This window comes from Syzygium oleosum, unplaced genomic scaffold (genome assembly GCF_021117445.2).
Source record: "Syzygium oleosum isolate NSW1041296 unplaced genomic scaffold, Sole_v2.1 Sole_v2.30, whole genome shotgun sequence".
Classification (NCBI taxonomy): domain Eukaryota; kingdom Viridiplantae; phylum Streptophyta; class Magnoliopsida; order Myrtales; family Myrtaceae; genus Syzygium; species Syzygium oleosum.
In genome coordinates, this window is record NW_026607514.1 from 1,171,779 (window position 1) to 1,194,714 (window position 22,936).

Here is a 22,936-nt window from a genome sequence, read left to right on the forward strand (position 1 = left end):
TCCCTCTGGCGTTTGGCTCCCGCGTCGCGCGCGGCCCGAGCTCGCAGCAGCGATGGACGCCATACGGAAGCAGCTGGACGTGCTCATGGGCGCCAACCGCAACGGCGACGTCCGCGAGGTCAACCGCAAGTACTACGACCGCGACGTCTGCCGCATGTTCCTCGTCGGCCTCTGCCCCCACGAGCTCTTCCAGCTCACGGTACAATACTAACCCCCACCCACCCCCTCTTCGATTCTCTCTCGCGCTCTGTTGTTGTTCTTCCTTTCCTTTCGCGGAGGTGCCTATGGTGGATCCGTCCCTTGTTGCGCTGCCGTTCGAGCGTTCCGGGTTTTATATGTTCTCTCTTGTCTTTCTTCCGTTTCAGAAAATGGACATGGGGCCTTGCCCGAAGGTCCACTCGCTTCAGCTCCGTAAAGAGTATCCTCTTTGCTCGTTCGTATGTCTTGCATTACGTGTTCTTGCGGCGCCCTTCTGCTTTGGCGTGTGTAAACGACAATGTTACGCGATTGACGTCGAGAGGGACGGGGAAGGGTAAGTGGGTATGGAAGTCCGAGTCTTGTTTCTTTCTGATATGTAGTTGTGGGTCTAGAGACCCTTCTTCCCCTTTTGGGCTGGGGTTTTAGGATCCCGCGCTAGGATTAGGTGATGAAGTTGCGTGGAAAGATACGATTTTCGGGTGATGCTGCTTCTTTTTCATTTTGTCGAACGCCACCGTTTGAAGAGGAAAGGGTCGGATGTTCTGGCCGCTAGAGCTTTCCGAGTTCTCTTGGCATTTGGTGTGCCTTAACGACTCGTTTCAGATACGAAGAAGCCAAAGGAAAAGGCGTCGATAATTATGACCGGGATTTGGAGGATGTCATAGACCGTCTCATCGTCGAGTGCGATAGAAAGATCGCTAGAGCTCTCAAGAGACTAGAGGAGGACGATGCGAAGGCTGCTATTGCCATCTCTGTGTCTGAGGTTACGCAGGTGCTGCTTCAATCTTCCAATTGGTATACTTGGTTTGCACGTCCTTGAAGTGGTTAACATTATGGTCTTAATAAAAATGCAGACACCCGAGATACTTGAGTTGTCAAAGCAGATCAAGGAGAAGCTTAATGAAGCTGACCAACATGGTTAGTTTAGCAAGCCTTCCTTGTCTTCTTGACTAGCATTCCTTATAATATGTCTGCTTTGACTGGAAATTCGTTGACATGGTGCATGGAAAACCGTAAATGATTGTTAATCGTCTTTCCTAGATACTTGCTCGAACCATGGTCTGGATTAGGCGGTAATTCTTGCAGGGATATAATGGACCCAAGATGTTAATAATCTTGAAGAGTTTTACTTCCTCCATGCTTCATTTGGTTCATGCATATTTGGAATTGGTAGTGCAGTATGCACTTACTCTCAATTTGCTTGCAGATCTTGAAGGCAAAACAGATCTCAAGATTCGAGCTTTGGAAATTGTTGAAGAACTCAGAACTAAAAGAGCGGACAAGCAGGTAAACTGTTGCTTCTTCAGCTTTTAGGCTTTGTTTGGGAGTGGGAGGTGGTGAAAATTAAGGTAATATACAAATTTTCCCTCCTCTCCGTTCTCACAAAGATCCGCACTTTCCACCTATTGTTGCATTTCCCCTATTTTCCCCCATTGCCCTAAAATACCAGTAGAGATGATCTTTGGTATGATATCACGCCTGAGAAATTTGAATACATTTTTATTTGGGCATAATTCCAAAAAAAAAGCACCAACTTTACCTTGAGTGACAAGTCTGGCCCGAATTTTTTTTTGTTTCATAAAAAATCATCAACTTTCACTTAAATCCTAAATTTGCCTGAACAATTTGAAAATTTCACTTCACGGAGGCTAGATTTGGGACTCTAGTTAAAGTTGATGTTTTTTAATGGGACAAAAAAAGTTCGGGCCAGAATTGTCACTCAAGGTAAGTTGGTACCTTTTTTTGGAATTAGTCCTTTTTATTTGGGATATAGGAATGTTAACAACATGACATTGGCAATAACTTATGCAATTAAGAACTGATTCCTGGTTCTGATGGTAATTTGATGAATGTGTTACTTGTATGTGGATTTTGACAGTCCATGCTTCTTTTGGATGCATTCAATAAAGACAGGGCATCTTTACCGCAACCTCTACCAAACCCACCACCTTTGGCCCCCTTGCCAGTAGTTGCTCCCGATCCTCGCACTCAAGAGATGATAAATGAGAAGCTGAAGAAAGCAGAGGATCTTGGTTAGTCTTGAAGCTATTGCTCGTTACATTTTTCTTTCAGATTTAAGATTTTGTTGCGGAAATTTTCTAAACGATACTTTGCTGCTAAGTATTGCGTTACCTTTTCATTTTTATCAGTTTGCATATTGAAGTGCATCTTTGTTTCATCTCGGTGTTTAATTTAAGATAGACCTATATGATTCAACTTTCAGTGCATAGCTTTGCTGCATCACTTCATGATCTTAATCCAATTCCATTAACTCAGGTGAGCAAGGTATGGTGGACGAAGCACAAAAAGCATTGGAAGAGGCTGAAGCCCTTAAAAAGGTTTTTCTCAAAATCTCTTTTCTGATTTTTTTATTTGTTTGACAGTTTTACCATATAACTGTTGTTATGTCTATATCCTTCAGTGAATTTAACAGTTCATTTTTTGCCTCAGCTGCATGCCAGACAGGAACCTGCACAGGATTCTACTAAGTACACTGCTGCAGATGTGCGAATTGTGAGTGCAATTTTATTGAAATCGAGTTGTTTATTTTTGTGATGCATTCCTTCTCTTTTGGATTGCATTGCAATAAGTACACTCTACTGTTGACCTACCCTGAAGCACTCAACAGATTGAATTGCTCGTGCACGAGAGACTGAAAGAAAATGAGCCTGACTTCTTGATATTCATTCATTACTCAAATTGCTTCATTAAAACTTCTGGCTCAATAGATTGGACCGGAACTAAGGAAATGTGATCAATTTGACAGCGTACCCTTAGCTACTACATGGTCCCCATTATCTTTCTATGCTTGTAAGTCTTGTATCTGCTAATTATTTGAACATTTTGAACACATCCAGAATTCTGTTCGGAGTTTTTATGACATGTCTAACCAGAAAAATTGAGGAAGTAAAGATTTTGTTACCTTGATGTCGTCTCTGTTGCTGTTGGGTCCGTGTCTGGTAAGGAATAAAAGTTAAATTTAGGCACATACATTTCGTATGATACTTTCTTACTGTTTGATAGTTGCTCCCTGTCCTCATGTTAAAAATAGAAAGAGTTCCAAGTTTCATTACACGGCATTATATGCATGCCTCTCTCCAATTTGTGCTCATCTTTTCAGAAGAATTACCCCAACTTGCTATTGGTGCTCCAATTCATTACCTGCTTTTTGGGCATCAATAGTTCACGCTGATTCATTTTGTTCATACTTCAACTAACGTACTAGTAACTGCATTCTTCAAATTTTTTTCAGACTGACCAGAAGCTACGTGTTTGTGACATTTGTGGAGCATTCCTCAGTGTCTATGACAGGTACTTATCTTGAGTTTTTACTAGTCCCTCTAGAATTCAGAGATTGTGCGTGGGAAACATAGAGTTGGTCTTTGGGTTTTAAGTGCTTCAGCTTTTGACCCGACAATTATCCCTCCTTGTCACCAGCAGGCTTTTGGGCCCAGTATTACGAGGATAACTTTTCCAGCTAAAGAATGTGCGTCTTTTTTTCTGTTTTATGCTTGTAGATCATGCTGTTAGCTAAGTTATCAGAAAACTGCACTATTCTTATTCTGTGAACTATCTAACCACTTTTGGTGTTAGATTAAGCAAATTATTTTGATGCCTCGTGTTATTTCAGCGACCGTCGTTTAGCGGATCACTTTGGCGGGAAGCTTCATTTGGGTTATATGCAAATTCGTGATAAATTGGCAGAGCTACAGGTGAGATAATTCTGGTTCTTGTCACATGACTTTTGTACTTCTGTTTGTCTTGTATTCTCTGCAATAGGAGATTAAAAAAAGATAGGTCCTCTTGAGCTTATTGGATCCATCATCACTTATTCGTTACTTCATCGAGCATAAATTTTCTTCCTAATGCACTAAGGACTTGTAGTGGTTGAACTGTTGTCAGATGACGGGCTTGATGAGCTTTAATTATGTGATGGTGTAGTGACCATCTCTGACTCTGATTTGGTTTTCACCTCATCCTGCCACTTGATAGTCTCTGTGTGACATTTGTTTAATTGATTTTAGTGGTGAGTCTGAGTGGCTCTTTATACTTTATTGTCAGGAAGAGAGAAACAAGAGCCGTAAGGTTGATCGCCATGATGACAGAAGGTATGTTCCGGTATTCCATCAGCTGGCTGACCTATGTGAGTGTGTGGGTTTTTCTTTTTTATGTCAGATGAATATCCTAAGCAAATATACTTTCTTTGTGCAGATCAAAAGAAAGGAGTAAGGATCGTGATAGGGAATTAAGTAAGGATCGAGAACAAGTGGACAGTCGTGATAGAGGGAAGGATTATGATCGTAGGAGTCGGGATCGTGATAGGTACCATGAGAGAGATCGTGGATATGAAAGGGAACGTGACCGAGATATAGAGCGTACCCGCAGCTATGACTCCAGAAGTCGTCGCAGATCACGATCAAGGTCGCAGGAACGTTCTAGGGATTATGACCGCCACAGGTACATTTGTTTCCGTGTAAAAGGAAACAAAATTTGGTTCTATTGCTCCAATCTTTATCTTTCAATTCGTGTTCAGCTTTTAGTGCATATATTTTTCGGGATGAATCAAACATCATGTTTATGCGTGGATCTATGGAATGAAAAGATGGGTTTTCACTAGGTTCAGGAGGTTAGCCTCTCGCCTGCTGAAGAATTGCTCGTATGAAGAGTTTGGGACTATAAAGGGGTCGTGCAACTATGCTTTAGTGACTCATCATCTTTCATTTCTTGGCTAATCAAGGGCATTGTTAGCTTCTCTGTTTGTTACCAGATATCAAATAGGGATTAGTGGGAACTGAGTGGTTTTGGTGGAGAGTCATATAGGTAATTTGTGGTCACAGATATTCGATTTGGGTACAAGTACTGGCGTCTGACTAATGTCCTCCTTTATCAATGATTGGGACTGGCTGGGAAGGAAATTCTTGCAAATTGTCTGAATAAAGGCCATTCTAGTGGGAGACACTGCTGCTTCTGTTGGATACGTAGTTTTATTTGTTGCTTGTGTGTTCCATAGTAAGATCGTTTCTAAGAGTGGCAGGTTGCAACCACAATATGGAAATGCAAGGGCAGTGACATTGGTTGTAGATCAGAGTGGATTGTGTCTAAATCTGACCTTAATGACTTGGTAGTAGAAACAGGAAATTGTTAACATGCCCCTTACAGGCATAGTTAAACTTTGTTTGACACGCTTTAAAATGTTTAAGGGTAACTTTTAATATTATAATATCTTCTGATGTGGTTTGATAATTTCGATGCCTTGAAGACATACATTCCTGTACTGAAGGTATGTTGAAAGATTGCCTTGAGACTTGAGATAACCTTTGAACAAAACCCTTAAGAATATTATCTTGTCTCTTACTATAGTTTGCAAGATTGTAGAACGTAGAAGAGATGAGATGAAATACAGAAGGGTGGAAATCCTTGATTTCTGGTTAAATCTGATGGAACCATTGCAAATAATTTTCTTGTTGGTGTCTATATGTTCTCTCTCTGCCTCGGATTCGGAAGTGTTGTTATCTCGAGTATAGTTAAATGACCATCTTTAAGTTCAATGCGAACTTATTTATGAACAGTATTTGTTTTAATGCACAGTGGTGAGTGTATTTCTTCTCTATTTTGATTACTTGGTGTTTCGATTTTCCTCAGGCGTCGTGACCGCTACTAGGAAATTATGGATATGAAGATGGAAATGATGTGGTTTCATAGAGATCACGAAACTCTTGTAGGACAAGCTTATCTATAACTGTTTGTTCCAAAAATGTTCTGACATGATCTTGGTTGCTTCATATGAAAGAGTCTTGGAGTTTATGCTTAGGAGGTATAGTTTTGGCTTGCTGTGTAACTTGTATTTTGTACTTAGATTTGCTGGTTGACCTCTGCATTTTCTTACTGGAAGTACCGTTACCCGAGTTTGCATCCTCGAGTTATGTTGCTCCTTTGAGCTTTAGACTGGATTGCTTATGTCTGTTTGTGCTCAATTTTAACCAATTGAGGGTTCAACTTTATATACGAAGTACACGCACAGTCGAGCTAATTTTTCCTGCAGCAACGTTAGAAGGTTAGAAGATGGAAATGGGTATTTCGGCCTTTGTCCTCAGGTTGCTTGTTAGATCATGTTCTTTTTGGCTTGTGATACTCAAGATAATGTTATGCGGTTACGAAGTGACGACCAGCGAATGCATCAAGCATGCCAATGTCGGTCGAATTGCGAGACGCTTATCAAATATGCTTTGTAAGATCCCATCAAATACCTGTAGTTAAACTTCTGTGAAAAGAATAGTGGGCTGCAATCAATGGACGTTTTGGGAACGGGGCGATTGATTAAAACTGTGAATTTAATAGCTGATAGAATCTGCCAAATTACTGGTTATAGCTGATAATTTCTATTGTGCACGTTTTGGATCCCTCAATTATTAATCTCATGATCCGTATTTATAGAGATTTTCTAATGACATATATAGAAAGACTTTTCTATATTGAAGTTACTTTCGATGTGGAAAAGTTGCTCGTTGAAGACTCAAATTTACTCATTACTAGGAAATTTACGTATCATATAGACAAATTACCAGTTATTGATATGCTCATAATTACTTAGGGTATCTTGTTGATACATTGATATTTGTTGCTCTTTTACACGAAAGTTAATAAGCGAAAGAGTTACCCAATTGGTATGTAAAGCAATGTTTCGACTTTCCAATACATGTTCTTAATGTAAAGGGTTATTATCACGAAATCCTCAAACTGGTACATTTGTGAAAAATTTATTTCAAATTAATTTTTTGACCATCAAAAATCTCAAACCAGTACACAAGTGATAAATTTACTCGACATTAAATTTTTTACCACCCAAAACTCTCAAACTGGTATATTTATGACAAATTTATCCTACGTTAAATTGGATTAATACTTCGAAAAATCATAAATCAGTACACATGTGACAAATAAGGATAAAACCCCAAACTGGTACACCCATCAATTTCTACGTGTCATTCAACTAAAAATTTTGATGGTAAAATTTAACGAAAAAAGAAAAATAAAATTGTCACAGGTATACCACTTTATTATTTTTGGTAAACAAATAATTAATTTGAAATAAATTTGTTGTAAATATATCAATTTGAGATTTTTCATAGTATTAACTCTAATGGAAAATCTATTATGTAGAGAGAGAAACCTCGGTCATGGTTGACAACACCTGCCAAAGACCCCTACATGGAAATAGCAAAAGTTCGATTGATTGCATTATTTCGTGCACTCTAGTTTTAGATAGACATTGGCCCCTTCTTTTCCTTCGATGGTGGAATCTTAGACAGGTCCAACTTTTCAAATCAATGATACCAGGAAAGACCAAGAGGAAGTGGGGGATATCCAGATTGATCTAGTTGGTGGGCACATAAGAAGTTCCACTTCTTGAAAACATTAAAACTAGAGAACACAGATAGCATCAAGAAACTACACCCGCCATTCCAAATTTAGAAGTCCCAGATCGACGTCTGAGCTTCGACTGGAGCAAGAGTCATGGCGATGCAGAAATAATTGGGGGGAACTCATTACAATGTTCAGGAACGGCCCATTATGTTGCATGTTACAACTACAGCTTGAATCAAAACTCTAGCCTTACGAAGAGTCGAAACACAAAAGTTCCAGATGAGGGTGGATGGTGGTGCCAAAACTCCCTCATTACCCCTGGAGATGGGCTTTGTCACAGCATCAAAGCTCGTCCTGCAACCAGTAGGAGACATGTAATGTACATCAGCAAGACTGCAACTTACATTTAGATGCGAGAGAGAGAAGCATCCCCAACTCGAGAGAAATCTTTTAGCAAAATGAAATCAGACGCAGGACGAGTATGTTTCAATGCAAGTCATTTGGTATCCAAGAACAGAAAATCGCAGAGAGGTTTGCTTACATGATAATCATCCAAGTAGTCACGGCGATCATGCTGCAAAAGAGAACTTCACAGTAAGAATAAACGAGCTTGGAAAAATGCAAGACGAGTGATGATAATGGAATGCATCCTTAGCAGGAAAAGTTCAAGAATCATTTTCTATCAGAAGATAAGCGACTTGAAAAGTAATCATTATCCTATGGAGAAAAGTAATCTCTTTTCTAGGTAAAACTACGTTAACGAGCTTCAACAGATTTCCGAGTTCATCACTACTCCAATATACCAAGAAACATGGGAGACAAGCAGAATCCAACGCGACGGTAAAGGCAAATTTAAAGGCTAAATTTAGTAGATGCCATTCTTGCCAGAGATATCTGGCCAAAGGAACTAAATAAAAGTCGATGCATCCAACGAAAAGAAATACAACCAAGAGAGAGAGTCGAGGATCTGGTATACAAACCCTTCTATATTTATCTCTGTATCTATCACGATATCGTCGATCATGACCCCTCTCGCGTCGTCTCCTTTCACCCTCCTCCCTTGCTCTTCGAGCTTCCTGCATATATAAGAGATCCACCACTTGAAGATCATCTCAAGAAATCCAAAATGAGGGACGAAACATATGATTAATAAATCGCTCCAATCACCTCTTCTTCTTGTGCTTTCCTCACTTTTTCTGCTTCTTCAAAGGCCTCCTTTTCAATCTAAAGTAAACAAGAGGAACACTTAAATTAGCTTACATCTTTTTAGTCTAGGAAATTGCTAAATGGAGTCAAAGAGCAGGACCAGACCTCTCGATTGGCGAATACTTCCTCCACCACTTGCTTCGCATATTCTGGATCATCACAAATCAAGATATTGTCGAATATTGAACCTGCCTTTACCTGCACACAAAACGCACATTAGTTCATTCTAATAGTCATGCATGTAGTTGTAGCTTCAAAAGGTGAAGCCCAAATATGTGTTCTTATCGAATCCTACCTGCCAAACCTCAATGCCTACATATTTTATTGGCTTCATCACATAAAGGTCAGGGTCATCCTCAAACTCTGCAGACAAGAACGTAACCCGTTTATTATCTAGCAATCTTCTCAGATCAACAGTTAAGATTTCTAACAGGAATTAATGCTGCAAAAAGACTCAGGCTCTAATGAGATGGTACCTGGATTGTCGATCCAAGGGATCTTCCATTTTCCCTTATAATTGGGATTCTTTATTTTCTGGAGCAAAGGAAAAAGATCAGAAGTTGCAACAGTGTATTGAATGTCAAGGTTCTGTTCATTTTAGTTACATATCGTCGCACCTTCCGCTTCCATGGTCCTTTAAAGGCCGGATTTGGTACTTTTGGTGGTTTCCATAATCCATCCTGTTCTTCATCCCAATTATCAGGCTAAAAGATATAGAGCTAACAAGTAAGCATCAGCAGTGGAAGTTCTATCAAGCGAAAAGCCAGAGAACTAAAGTAGCTGTCTCCTGATGCAGCTAAAATAACTGAAAAAGTGGATGCTACCATGTTCAAAGCATACTCTCTAACAAAAACAAACTAACCTCTTTAGCTTTTGGATCAGGAATCTCAGCAGGAATGGAATCATATCCCTGTATATGGTGAGAATAAAACTCAATAACTCATTAAAATTCTTGAGAAATTTCTGAAGGGACTCTTTATTGGTGGTTATCGAAACAGCCTACCTCGGGTTTGACTTCATTAGGGTCTTCAATGTATTCTCTGTCATCCCAGTCTGCAGGCTGTGATAGACAGCCAGTGAGGTCATGTTCATAAGAAATGAAATATGATAGAATTAATGTGATGAAAAGGTTTAAGCTACATCTTGCTGAGGCATCTACAACAACGACAGGAAGAAAATAAGTGAAACGACTTCAGACAGACAAAACATGATACAAAGTGACATATCAAATCATGGTTCAGGTCCAACTATCAAATATTTGAAGACCACAGCCTAAGAGCAGACCTTTTTAGCCTTGACATCTTTGATTTTCCGTGGAGGAAGGATATCCCAATCTGTATACATGCTTCCCGAATCTCTTTCTCGATTATCAACCAGAATGCTATAAGTAGCATCTGGCCTGAGGACGAATGTGTAAAAATGAGTCAACTTGTCCGTTTCACATTCCAAATCCTTCTTGATGGGGTAATTTTGTCCTTGGTAGGAAAGAATGACATGGAGTTTCTTTGTTTGGGTACCACATAAATCTGGTCCAAACATTAGGCTGAACACCCAAAATTGGAAAAAAAAAATGAAGATGAGTTAAATGGAATCTTTGCACAATAATTATGCTGGAAAAGGAAATAAAAAAACGAATATGAGCGTCACGAGGTGAGAGACAGACATCAAATATAATTAGAGTCCAGGGGAAGAAACTGGTTATAAGCATATAGCTGGAGAAGCCTAGAGATATAATGGTTATATCTTGGTCACGGGGTGAGCTTATTCTCTTTTAAGGTGTCATACTAGCTAGTCATGGCTTCAAGCAAGGGGGACATTTAATGTAGTGGAGTGCTTGAAAGTCCAATCAAATTATCGAGCCTTGATCGATCCTCGGATAGCATGGGCAGAGGAAACTTATCCTTGGAAATCTGTAACATAAGTGCCTAGGTAATTCCGTGTTGTCTATATTTCAGAACAGAACTTGATGATAAGAAAACCGTAACGGAAGATTCTCATAGAATCTTGATATGATAAACCAAAAACCAAAGGAGTTGCTTTTGCACGCACCAGACAGATGCCTTACTAGAAAATAGAACAAACCTGTAAGGAGTGTCCCCACCAAACTTCTTTTGATTGACAAATCCAGACAGAAGCTTTATGTAACCACCACCGCACTCGATATCTTGTTCAAACTTAATAGAGTATTGGAGAACCAAAGTCCTGTCCTTGTTGCTGAACTCTGGCAGCTTCGCGGACATCGCAGAGTGCGTCGCATCTTTAGTAGTCTGGACACCTGCAAGACGAAGAGATCGCAGAAGATCATATACACCAGCCAAGCATCAATTCTGGCACAAGAGATTGATTTAGACTTCATTTATCTGGCCAAATAGACCACGTGCACAACTTACAACTTGTCATGCATAAACGAAGGCCTTAGCAAGCAGTCGGGCCATAACCAAAGCAATTAGCTAACATCAAGAGAACTTCGAATTGTGAAACAAGATACGCTAAGGTTCCCAAGATTTGCGTGATTGAATATTTTGACAAAATAAAGACAGACAGAAATAATCTTATCAAGAAAAAAGGAAGGACGAAAACCTTTGTCGTCATGATCGCCAGGCCACTTTCCGGCCGTGTGCTTGAATGTCCCGGCCTTCCCTTCGCTCCTCTTCCAGTCGGATACCACCCAACGGCTCTTCCATCCATCTTCATTGCGAAAAAACCAAAAACATCATTCAAATTTTCAAACAGTATCAAAAACTACACGAAGCAATTAAGGAACTGAGGATCTTGGGACCAAGAGCGTCGACAGCATTAAAGAAGTAGATCGAATTACAGTGTCCGCGAGGAAGAAACTCTCCACCAACAAAATGGGTATAATGAATCGCATCTCTAGAAGCTTAAAAAAGCTCCCATGGACAACAACTAAGCCGACTTCGATCTCCCCACCACACAGTTTACTCATCGAAAAGCCAAGGAAAACACAAACAAAATAAGAGGCACAAAATTCAAGAAAAAGCATGGGGAAGAAACGGATCAACTAAGCTTAACATTCTCGACCGCCGCTTCAAGGGATTGTCCTCCCGAGCAAATTTGAGCACGCGGGTATCGAAAAAAACAACAAGCGCAGCAGCAGAAACACGCGGTAGCTCAGCAGGAACAGCAAGAAGAAAGGGAGCACGAAAGAGAGAGTACCCAGAAAGCGCTCCTCGAAGATGATCTCGGACAGGGCGAGGCGGGCGAGGGAGGCAAGGAGGAGGAGGACGGCGGCGATGCAGAGCAGCGGCGACGGCGGAAGGAGGAAGGGGTGCCTGCGCTCGCTCCCCGCCATTGATGGAGAGGCGCTGTGGTGGTGGAAGCTCGGGGGGACTTCTACTACTACTTCTGCTGCTTCCTTCCAGTGGCTTCGGCACTTCCCCACTTATTAAAAAGAGCCGGTCTTTCCTCTTCCGACCTCGCATTCCCTCTTATTCACGAAAATGCCACGCGGGCCCCCCCGACATTCGTGCCTGCTTTTTTTGTATTGTTTATAATCTCGAACCTTGTTTTTTTTGGGACACCTTTTGTTTCCGATTCCAATAATTACTATAATTAATTGGGCCATTCGTACGGTTAGCGCGTTTCGCGAAAAATAAACAATTTGAAAGGAAATATTTTTCTAAAGACGATTGCTTGTATCGCTTACAAAAATGAACATGTGAAAAATATTATCGTCGTCCGTGAAAACGTTTGGACATAAATTATCGTCCATCGCGAACATTTTCCACTGACTAATTATTTCAAACGATCATTTTTAGGGCGAAAAATATTATCATCGTCCATAAAAAAACGTTTAGACATGAATTATCATCCATCGTGAACATTTTCCACTAATTAATTATTTCGAACGATCATTTTTAGGGTAAGCAAATCATTCGATTTTCTCGAAACAAATAGAGCGGTAAAACGTTGCGACGTGCCCCATCAAAGTATCCGGCGTCTCTTATTTACCGGGTTTTGTATATCTTTTTTATGTATACATGCAGTCTCCCTCCACCAACTAGCTTAAATTTTTGGGTCGGACTTCCTAACACGATAGCTTATACGCTCTCCTCTACAACCTCGGGTAACATTGCACGTAGTTTCATCTTCCAGCCGACAAAGTTATGCATGTCCGGCATTAAACATTATCGAATCTGAAACTCTATATATCGAAACAAAAGACAACTCAAGGATGAGCGGAGTTGGAATTATAACAATAAAGGACATCAATATTAGACAAATTTAGTAAACTTTCTATACCAATTATGCATAGAGTTTCTCATCCGTGAATCGAGTAAAAAGAAACAAAATATGGCCACGCTGAACAAGTTGTACGCGTGATCCGACGGAATTTTATGATCCGTTCGCTTCGCCAAAAACGAATAATTTAAAAAGATAATAATTGGAATCTAAATAATTTCGTCACGTTCATTCACTTTTGATAAATGGCGTAATTAATTTTTTAGAAAAATGGTTTTCGCGTCATTCGTTTTCCCGGGAAATACATGTCGTGCCGTCTTGCGTTTGACTTTTTGACTCGACTTTGTTTTGGTCTTGATCCGTGGGAAAGGAGGGCGCCTCAGCCAATGGGAAGGAAGGGAGCACGTAGCGTCCACCAATCACGTCGCTCCGTTGTCTAGTCAAATCGAAGGCCGGTCGTCCTCCACTTCTCTCTCTCTCTTCCCTCATCCTTTAATTAATTCTCCCTTTCTTTTTTTTTTAAATATTTTTTTTTCTATTTTATCCAATACAGAATATACATTACTTCGAAATAGACATTGCCACGGTTCGGAACCGGGCGGTTTTGAGTTCGAATCCACCGGCAGGCGGTCAGGGTTAGGTTAATGGCAAATGTATGAGCTTCAGAAAGCACTAACGGATGTAGAGTCCTAAATCCAACCGCCGCCGGCTCCGATTCTAAGCTCCGTAACTGGCCAATATAAAAATTAAAAAAAATAAATTATGAAATAAAAAAATAATGAATTATCGAATTATGAAATAATGAATTATTCAATATAAAATGTAATCAAAATGTACATTGTAATCAAATTTGGGGAAAAAAAGAGAGAAAGAGATGGGGCTTGAACTTAAAATGTAATCAAAGTTTTTTTTTTTTTTGGGCCGGCGGTTCGGGCGGTTCCAAAATTGTTGGAGCAGGAACGGGCCCATAGGCCACGGGCGGTTCGGTTCGGCCCGCGATATGCTCTCCTAAGGAATAACTAATCATAATTACATAATTATTAGGCCGGTTCGGGCCAAAACCAGCCCGTGGCCATGTCTACTTCAAAGCTGCTATAAATCAGCACTATCTATCTTTGGCCGACATAAAAACAATTTGAATTAAAAAAGAAGGTTAAAAAAAAACAATTTCTTGGAAACAGACTGCGGTCGAATCGGCGTGGCAATTGTGCTTTTACAATTATGCCCTTGAACTACTCCTCTACCGGCCTCTACCGGCGTCAACGACTTTGCTATTTCGCCTGGCAATAGTTTTGGACTAGGAAACCTAGGTTTTCGAGGAAATGCTCGACATCTGAAGGATGCCATTTAGCACGGATGGGTCGTCATCAACCCTAGAACCACATATGTTTATGGTGGGAGATGGATGTATGCACATGTTATCAATTGTGTAGTCGGGAGGATTACTAATCTTGAACACTATCCTATAATATGTTGCTTTGAAGATAACAATCAAGAGAAAAAGTCCGAATATCAATTCTATAAATGACAAGCTCGGGGTACCAAACCCCGCAACAAATTATTCATAAATGAACTATACGAATCTCTAGAATACAAGTGTACGCTTTCCTTGACACCCATGACAATATTCAGGAGTGCTCATGAATCTTTTTTGATACTTTTCCCGTAAAAGCCCCCTCCCTCCCTCCCTCAGGCCTCTATTCTATCCTTCTTTATTTCATTTGTATCAACACCACCATGCACCGCAAGGGCATTTTTGTATTCTATGCTTCTTTTAAAGATCATAAATTGCACATAATTCACAATGAAATCGTAATCCGCATCCTTTCATACACATTACTAGTGGTATGCCTATGCATCATGGGATAAAATTACATTTCAATCAAAGAAGACAGCGCATTTTATTTAAAGATCACACATGCACATGATTCACGTTGATATCATAAAAGTAACCACGTGTATCAGTGAAATGATAATGTTTGGTTGAAAAAAATAACACATCAATTTTCGTAAAAGATCGGACATTGATTTAGATATAATGATACAAGCAATATTGCAGTCGTGCTTGGGCTCTAGCCGATTTGCAACTTTGTGTGGAGGAAAGACTTTCTGACTTCTAGCACACATATGCGATTGCCGCAACAAGTTCATCGACCTCGGATTTTCGAGCCGCGGGTGGAATGATTAGATATGTTACTAACTGGACATTTCGTATTGAGTATGGGACACTTATGATAGAGGAGTAGCTACTGCGGTGGCGTCTATTTTCTTCTAGATCCAGCTGCAGCTTCCAATATGGCTACCTTGGTACGACTTCACTCCGGTCAGTGGCCCCTGCCCTCGGCATATCCCTTCGTGCAATTAAGAACAATGAATCTATTTACGATGAACAGACCCAAAAAAAAAGTATTATTTGTAGTTGATTGTTTTGAAATGGGAAATTTTGACTTAACGTTGCCGTTTAGTATGTGAAACGAAGTTCATTGTTAACATCACGTAGTTGTGTATTTTATGAAGTACATAAGATGATATGATCAATGAAATTAGTGCGCTTGATTCATAGAGATCGAAGCAAGTTAAATTTAATATGATTTCATCACTCAATCTCGAACCCGATCCGACCCTCACAGGATTTACATGGGTTTCGGATTTCAAATCACGTGACGAGTCCGAATCCCGGTTTACATAGCGCAATGTCGCGAGTCGAAAATGGCACGGCATTTTATGCGTTTCACGAAGCATATCCACATTGAGAAATCGAGTATGTGCCTAAGATGACTTTCCAAGTAATTGCTCGTACTCCATTGAACCCAACAATTATGACATTGGCATCACCAAAAAGAAATCGCCACGTGTCCGCACACATTGCGGCGAGCGTAGCTCAAGGGGCGCAATCGTAAATCGCCGCCCGCCACGTCGGACGGATCGCCGGTTCGGGTCGGGCGACCCCCCGTGAGCGGGGGTCGGACGCGTGAATACGAGGGAAGGGGGAGGGCAAAATGGTCCGGGCGGAAGGACAGCAGCGAAGAGAGGAGACCTTGACTCTTCCCGTTGACTCCCCCGTGTCCAAGTCTACGGGGGGCGGACCCCACCCCATGTCCCATTCTTCTAGCCCCCCTTGTCTTGCCCCGAACCCAAAGCACACGCAGCTTGACCGCTGACCCGGATTTTCTCTCTCTACAAATAGTATTGTAGTGGAAGATCGAAATCCGATTGGTGAAAATTTTCGCCAAGATTTAAGGATCGAGAAATTGCACGACATTTTTCTAAGGAATAAGTGTGTCGGAAGTTTCCAGACCTGTCGCAAAGGTGCAAGTCCTCAGACTTGTCACGAGAGTGCAACTGATTCCTAAAACTTTCAGAAAGTGCAATCGAGTCCGGAAAAACTTGTCATGAAAGCGAAATCGAGTTCTACAACTTTCGAAAAGTGCAATCGAGGGATCGAACTTAATTGAACCAATTTGACAAGTTTTAGGACTTAATTGTACTTTCGCAACAAGTTTTAGGACTTAATGGCACCTTTTGAAAGTTTTGGGACTCAATTGTATTTTCGTGACAAGTTTTATAACTTTCAATGTACTTATCCCTTCTTTTTTTTTTTTTTAACTTCATTGGAGTATTGTGGCAACGCCTTCCTAATCCCAATGGTATCGACCATCTTCATGGTCCTAGGTTGTCCGTGTTTTTTCCTATTTACGTTTCTCCGTCTCGAGCCTTGCGGCAGTATAGATTTTGCGCCCCGACTGCTTGCTTTCGCTCTAATAAATGCAATGAGAATCGTAGGGTACATTTCAAATGCAAGGTGGAATCGACGGTACGTGAATCGTGTAAGGTTGTACGTGTTCCCGATATCGCCTGTAAGACGATCGGGAACGGTATAACCTGCGCCGGACAATGACTCCGACGAGTCGGCCTAGGAAACCACCATTTTGGAGAAGGAATCGAAGTCAACAACCGAACATAAGCACAACGTTTTTGCAAAGAGCTTAGCTCTGAGAAAACTGTCCAAAGCACAAGCCCATGGAACCCAACTCTCACCCCAGCGAGTCGCATGAAGCCCGTCAGGTTTTACAGGAATCATTTTTTTCTCACACCTTCGGCTTCATCGAAGTCTCGCAATACTCGGATTGGATTGCACACATTATCCCATGACGAAGAAGGACGGTCGAGTCAGGGCCTATGTTGATTATCGGGACTTAAATCGAGCTAGCCCGAAGAATGATTTCCTACTTCCACACATTGATGTCTTGGTGGATAGCATGATCGATTCTGAACTCTTCTCTTTTATGGACGGTTTCTCCGGCTACGACCAAATCAAGGAGGAAGGCAGAAGCAAAACCTCTAGGCAGGGCACACCTCCAACAAAATAGAAATCATCGGTATCATGTACAAATTTTCTCACTTCACTTCTTGTTAATTAATCATGGTAACGAGATGAATCGAGCTACTAGTAGCCCATCTAATTATTCGAGAGTATTCATGAAATCCTGAAGCTCTAGAAACTTCGAGACTTACTCGGTCATCTAATTTACTTTTTGTTAATTCTATCGTTCTTATTTCATCTGTATCAACACTACCATGCATCGTGAAGGGATTAATTTTTTTTAAAAATGTATTCTTCTTTTAATGTTCATGAAATGCATATAATTCCCCTTGAAATTAATCCTAACCCGCTTACTGTCGTACGCACTAGTGGTATACCTATGCATCATGGGACGAGCTTAAATTGTATTTGAAGAAGACCACATGTGGTTTTCAAGGTCGCACATGCATAAAATTCACGTCGAAATCATAAGCCACAACCTATGCATATGCACTACCTGCATGAATACCCACGAAGCAGTGAAATGGTAATGTTTAGTTGAAAAATGGCACATTTAAGTTTACGCGAAAGATCAAACATTTTATTAGATGTAAATGATGCAAACGGTGTCACAGTTTTGAACCGTCTCGTGTGTGAACTCTAGCCAATTTGCCACCTCTTGCGGAGAAAAGACTTTTTGACTTCTAGCGCACATGTATGATCGCTACAACAAGTTTATCAAATTCGTGAGCTGCAAGTAGGCCGGTTAAAACAGGTCATAAACTCATTTCTTAACTCATGTTTGATGGCTAGGTTGTCATATGGGTTAGTTATATCGAGTAAATGAATCATAAATGAATCTAGATTGTAAAGTCCAAAATAATATTGGTATCAAATGGGTTCATAACTTACTTATACTTGAGCAATCTTTATGACTCTTTTGTTTTGACTCGATTTTGCGCTCGGTCACTCTGCGCTCTCACATCAATTTATATATGAGTTTTCTTAGATTGAGTTTAATATGTAGCAATATAGGTCAGATCGGGTATGAATCATTATATTTGTATTGCACAGAAATTGATCAAATGGGTCAATTTGGGTCAAATCAATTTCGATTCGACCCAAACCAAACCGGACCTACCCATTTGATGGGTCTAGCCACATGTGGAATGAGCGGTCATGTCACCAACTGGACAACTTGTATTGGGTGTGGGATACTTGTGATAGAGAGGTAGCTACGGTGGCTGTCCCTCTTTACTCTTATCAATAGAAGAAGAAAAATATTAATTGCAGTTGATGGTTTTGAAATTGGAAATTTGAGTTAAAAACATTGTTTAGTATACGAAACAAAGTAAGTTTATTAGCATCAATGTGGTTATATAAATTCATAACACACATAAAGATGACATGATCAATCAAATTAGCACGCTTGATTCATCGAGATGAAGCATGTTGGATTTAATATCATTTTGTCGCTTTGCCTCGACCCCGATACGACCCTTTGTAGGATTTGAATGAGTTCTATGTTTCATATTAACAGACGAGTTTGAATCCCATTTACAACACAATCGAAATGTACTTAACATCTTATGCGTTTTTTTAAGTATATCTATATTTGGCTTCCGTTTATTTTGCGGAAAATGGATATTTGGAAACTATTTTTCAAAAAATAATCGCTTATACTCATCTGAAATAATTAGTCAGTGGAAATTCTTTTCATTATCGATAACAATTTATGTCTAAATATTTTCGTAAACGATGAGAATATTTTTCTCTAATTTATTTTTGTAAATAATGCAAGCGATCATTTTTAAAAAAATATTTTTTAAATTAGTGAGTGTGTGCTTATGCTACATGCAATAGGATGAGTACGCAAGTCACAAAAAGTTTATGCGACCTTCACGTAATTGCTCTTAATTCCATTGAACCAATAATTATGATATTTGGCTTTGGGGAGGAAATTACCACGGGTGCCCATACTTTGTGGTAAGTCTAAGTAGAGGTTGGGTAGAGTTCAAGGGTACAATCGTAAATCATTGGATGCCACGTCAGACGGATTGCAGTTTGGGCTAGTGACCAAAAAATGGGATGAGAAAAAGAAAAAAAAAAGAAATAACTACCAGGAAAGAAGGAGGGCAAAGTTCCAGGAAGGAGGACAGCATGCTCTTCAGTTGACTCTCCTTTCCAAGTCTCCAATTTTTCGATCAAATTCTTTCGTTAACTCCGTTCTTCATATAAAAATCCAAACATATTATTTATATTTTTCCATGTCAATGAGATCGATCAGGGCATCCACGTCATAACAAACTCGCCAATCTTTTTTTTTTTTTTTTTATCGTAGAATTGTAACCCATATCGAAGATTAGGAAAATTACTGAAAATAGGAATCGCAAATATAATAGAGGAAAAGAGAAAAGTTTCGAGACCATGAATTCAAAGCCCTTTTTCTTAACCTATTACCCTATGAAAGAGGAAACGGCGAGAACTTATACCAGAAAGATGTTTGGGAATGTTTCAAGAGGAGTTGAGAGTTTCAAATGAGGTGGATAGCCGATCGTGTCATGTAGAACGACGGTATACAATTAGACCTTCTACCAAGTCGCAAATGGAACCAATCTTTTTACTTTATACGGTCCCGATATGGCTTATCTAGAAAGCCTAGAGCATGGCCATGCTAGAAGAGGCGTCGAGACTATTCCATGAGGCCAATTTGGAGGAGCATTGGACACCATTCGTCCAAGGCCATGGAGCACTTGATTGTAGTATTGCTGTAGCTGAAGATGAAGGGTGGGGTCTGGATGTGAACATTACACATGCATTCCTGAAGCACTTCGAGGAAACTAAAAACCGCCGACGACGCTGCAAAGTTGTACAAGCTAGTGGGTGTCGACGTGATGATCTCCAAGGCGTAACAATGGGCGACGAGCTCTATAATTTGGGCGACAAGGTATGTGCGCCGCCATGACTACTGTGCATGGAGGGGGAAAAACGTAAGAAAAGTTTTAAATCTATTACATTGATGCCAATTTAGTCATAAATCTTCTTTTTTGTGCCAATTTAGTCCTAAACCTTTTGATATAGTGCCAATTCAGTCATTTCGATTAATTTTGGCCGGATATTGCTGATGTGGATGTCGGGCGACCTACGTGACACTGCTGGCGTTGACGTGGATAATTTTTAATAATATGATTCCTAGACCTATAATTTGTTCAATGTGGTCCCTGAACTTTTGGTACATGTTCAATTTAAACCCTAAACTTTAAAGAAAATATTCAATGTCGTCCTTCCATTAATTCAAGTTTAAACACAAACATTGAATATTTTCATATAATCCCATGGTTAAATTAAAAATGTACCAAAATTTCAAGTACCACATCGAATAAATTAAAAATTCAGGGATCATATTGCACATTAGGTCAAACTTCGTAGACTATTTGTGTCATTTTCCCATACACACGTATATAAAGTGACCATCTTCATGGTCCTAGGTTTGCATGCTTTTTGCAGGCCATTTTTCATTCGCCAAACTAATCGTGCGGCCCAACTTGGTGGGCTCGAGGCCCAACTCAGCTCCGCGAGTTTCGGCCCATCAAGCCCATTAGGGTTTTCGTATGGTTACATATAAACCATCATCCATCAGGGTTCCTCTCTCTCTTCGTCACTTCCCTCTCCCCGCTGCTCTGCAACCTCCCCTGGTGCTCCGGCCGTCAGAGCAACCATGGTAAGTACGCCTCCTCCTCCAGGAAGAGCTCATGATGCTTTTGTGCACTCCTAGTATGCGTGGTCGTGAAGATGTTGTGTATATGTAAAGTTGTGATCTTTCTTGTGTTTCGATCTCCTGAAGGATGATTGATGAGCGATCTGTTCGACGAATTTTCTATCTCGTGTTCTTCACGTGTGAGCTCGAGCTGTGGATCCCGGGATTCTGTTCTTTTGGTGTCTAAATGTCATGGGCCATCTTGTTCTTTGGCAGACGGGGACTTTGGTTCTACTGTGATGGTGGTGGAGATTCTTTATTTATCTTCCTGTTCTCGAGCCAGAGAAAAAAAAAATTGGGTCTTCGGTATTGCTTTGCGACTTAAAGGACCCAACAATGTTCAAAGCTGCATGTAGGCCTCAATTTACTGCTGCTGTGGTGTATGGATGCGGACATGCCCCGGGCTATAGACGGTGCTTGTTCCTTGGTGTTTTGAGATTAAATTTGCACGTGGCTCCTGTGAGTGTGGAATGTTGTGTATCTAGCAGCACATGATGGGATTTATTTAGACAAAGCTATCATGCAGTCCACTGCAGTGATGTGTAGATGTAGACATGCCCGAGTATAGATTGTGTTTAGCCCTTGCCTTTTTAAGTTTAAACCTGCATATGGGTCCTGTTTAGTGAGTCCAGCGCCATCAAATGTTATATATGTACGTGCTCGTGATAAAAAGGTTATGGTATTTGATATGGCTCCCCGTGCCCTCAGTTAGCGAATTTTGGCGCGTCAAATGTTGTATATCTAGGAGCACACGATGGGATTTATTTAGACAAAGCTATCATGCAGTCTACTGCAGTGATGTATAGATGTAGACATGCCCAGCTAGAGATTGTGTTTTGCTTGTGCCCTTTTAAGTTTAAAACCTGCATAAGGGTCCTGTTTAGTGAGTCCGGCGCAATCAAATGTTTATATGTATGTGCTCGTGATGAAAGGGTTATGGTATCTGATATGGCTCCCCATTCCATCAGAAAACTTGATTGTTTGCTTGCTTTTGGCTTTCACAAATTTGGTTAAATATATTTCTTCTTGTTCTTTGATGAATGGCCAAAAACTGCTCTCTTCATGGTTGTGTTGATTCTGTAGATTTGTACAGGCCTTTCTTTTTTTGTGCAAATTATTTGATATCTTTGATGCACCTGGAACTTAAATGTCCTTTTACAAATTTTGACAAACAGCCGAAGCAAATCCACGAGATCAAGGATTTTCTCCTCACTGCAAGGAGGAAGGATGCTCGGTCTGTCAAAATCAAGAGGAGCAAGGATGTTGTCAAGTTTAAGGTTCGCTGCTCCAAGTACCTGTACACGCTGTGTGTGTTCGACTCTGAGAAGGCCGATAAGTTGAAGCAATCCCTCCCTCCAGGTGCTTAACCGTGCTTGTACAATCTATAATATGTTCATGGCAAATGCATGAGAAGTTGGCTCGAGATGCCTCGTGGTGCACCTACCGACAGGATGTGATGACATGAGTTGCAACATTCTTCTTTTCATTCTCTGTGGCACCTTTGATGACCCACCCCTCGATTTGTTTTCATTTCTGTAGGTTTGAGCGTGCAAGACCTTTGAACGCATACGGGTTTGCGTTTCGCGGGAGAGCTCAGAGAATACCGAGGAATCGTGTTTTAAACCGTTTCGATCATTGTTTTTACGATTTTGACTGTTATATGGATTGCTCAGTGTAGTTCTATTCTAGACTGAATCAAGTTTTCGGTTTTGGCTTTTATCTGATCAATGGAAACTCCATTTGTTTTGCGCGGGGTGAAGCTATGCTTGGAAATTTTGTGGGAGGTTACTCGGGTTATTGAGTTTTGTGGTGCTATGCTTGCTTTGGAATTTTTTTGATTTCACCCGTGAACAAACATTTGATGGTGGAATACAAATAAAACATTTGATGGGGTTTAAAGGGAT

General features: G+C 40.5%; 3 protein-coding genes across 6 annotated transcripts; 2 read left to right on the forward strand and 1 right to left on the reverse strand.

Annotated features, from left to right (window-relative positions):
* On the forward strand, positions 1 to 6,111 carry LOC115690158 (uncharacterized). Of its 3 annotated transcripts, XM_030616418.2 has the most exons (13): positions 4 to 199; positions 366 to 418; positions 802 to 970; positions 1,053 to 1,116; positions 1,406 to 1,485; positions 2,078 to 2,231; positions 2,476 to 2,537; positions 2,650 to 2,712; positions 3,452 to 3,510; positions 3,830 to 3,911; positions 4,261 to 4,307; positions 4,411 to 4,656; positions 5,842 to 6,111. In XM_030616418.2, exons 1-13 carry the CDS (start codon positions 53 to 55, stop codon positions 5,858 to 5,860), a joined length of 1,245 nt encoding a protein of 414 aa, XP_030472278.1. In that variant the 5' UTR covers positions 4 to 52; the 3' UTR covers positions 5,861 to 6,111. The 3 variants fall into 3 exon arrangements, with proteins under 3 accessions (XP_056160061.1, XP_056160062.1, XP_030472278.1); XM_056304086.1 differs by lacking the exons at positions 4,261 to 4,307; positions 4,411 to 4,656; positions 5,842 to 6,111 and adding an exon at positions 3,637 to 3,685 and having other exon boundaries at positions 1 to 199; positions 3,830 to 3,912; XM_056304087.1 differs by lacking the exons at positions 4,261 to 4,307; positions 4,411 to 4,656; positions 5,842 to 6,111 and adding an exon at positions 3,640 to 3,685 and having other exon boundaries at positions 1 to 199; positions 3,830 to 3,912.
* Positions 6,112 to 7,639: 1,528 nt separating this feature from the next.
* On the reverse strand, positions 7,640 to 12,111 carry LOC115690155 (calreticulin-3-like). Of its 2 annotated transcripts, XM_030616416.2 has the most exons (14): positions 11,947 to 12,111; positions 11,350 to 11,457; positions 10,852 to 11,044; positions 10,054 to 10,312; positions 9,773 to 9,829; positions 9,632 to 9,679; positions 9,387 to 9,473; positions 9,246 to 9,303; positions 9,065 to 9,132; positions 8,875 to 8,967; positions 8,731 to 8,787; positions 8,544 to 8,639; positions 8,105 to 8,137; positions 7,640 to 7,917 (listed from the first exon to the last, which is right to left on the reverse strand). In XM_030616416.2, exons 1-14 carry the CDS (start codon positions 12,080 to 12,082, stop codon positions 7,906 to 7,908), a joined length of 1,305 nt encoding a protein of 434 aa, XP_030472276.1. In that variant the 5' UTR covers positions 12,083 to 12,111; the 3' UTR covers positions 7,640 to 7,905. The 2 variants fall into 2 exon arrangements, with proteins under 2 accessions (XP_030472276.1, XP_056160067.1); XM_056304092.1 differs by lacking the exon at positions 8,105 to 8,137.
* An 8,823-nt stretch (positions 12,112 to 20,934) lies between these two features.
* On the forward strand, positions 20,935 to 22,861 carry LOC115690156 (60S ribosomal protein L38). Its single transcript, XM_030616417.2, has 3 exons — positions 20,935 to 20,996; positions 22,208 to 22,391; positions 22,572 to 22,861. Exons 1-3 carry the CDS (start codon positions 20,994 to 20,996, stop codon positions 22,592 to 22,594), a joined length of 210 nt encoding a protein of 69 aa, XP_030472277.1. The 5' UTR covers positions 20,935 to 20,993; the 3' UTR covers positions 22,595 to 22,861.
* The last annotated feature ends 75 nt before the right edge of the window (positions 22,862 to 22,936 follow it).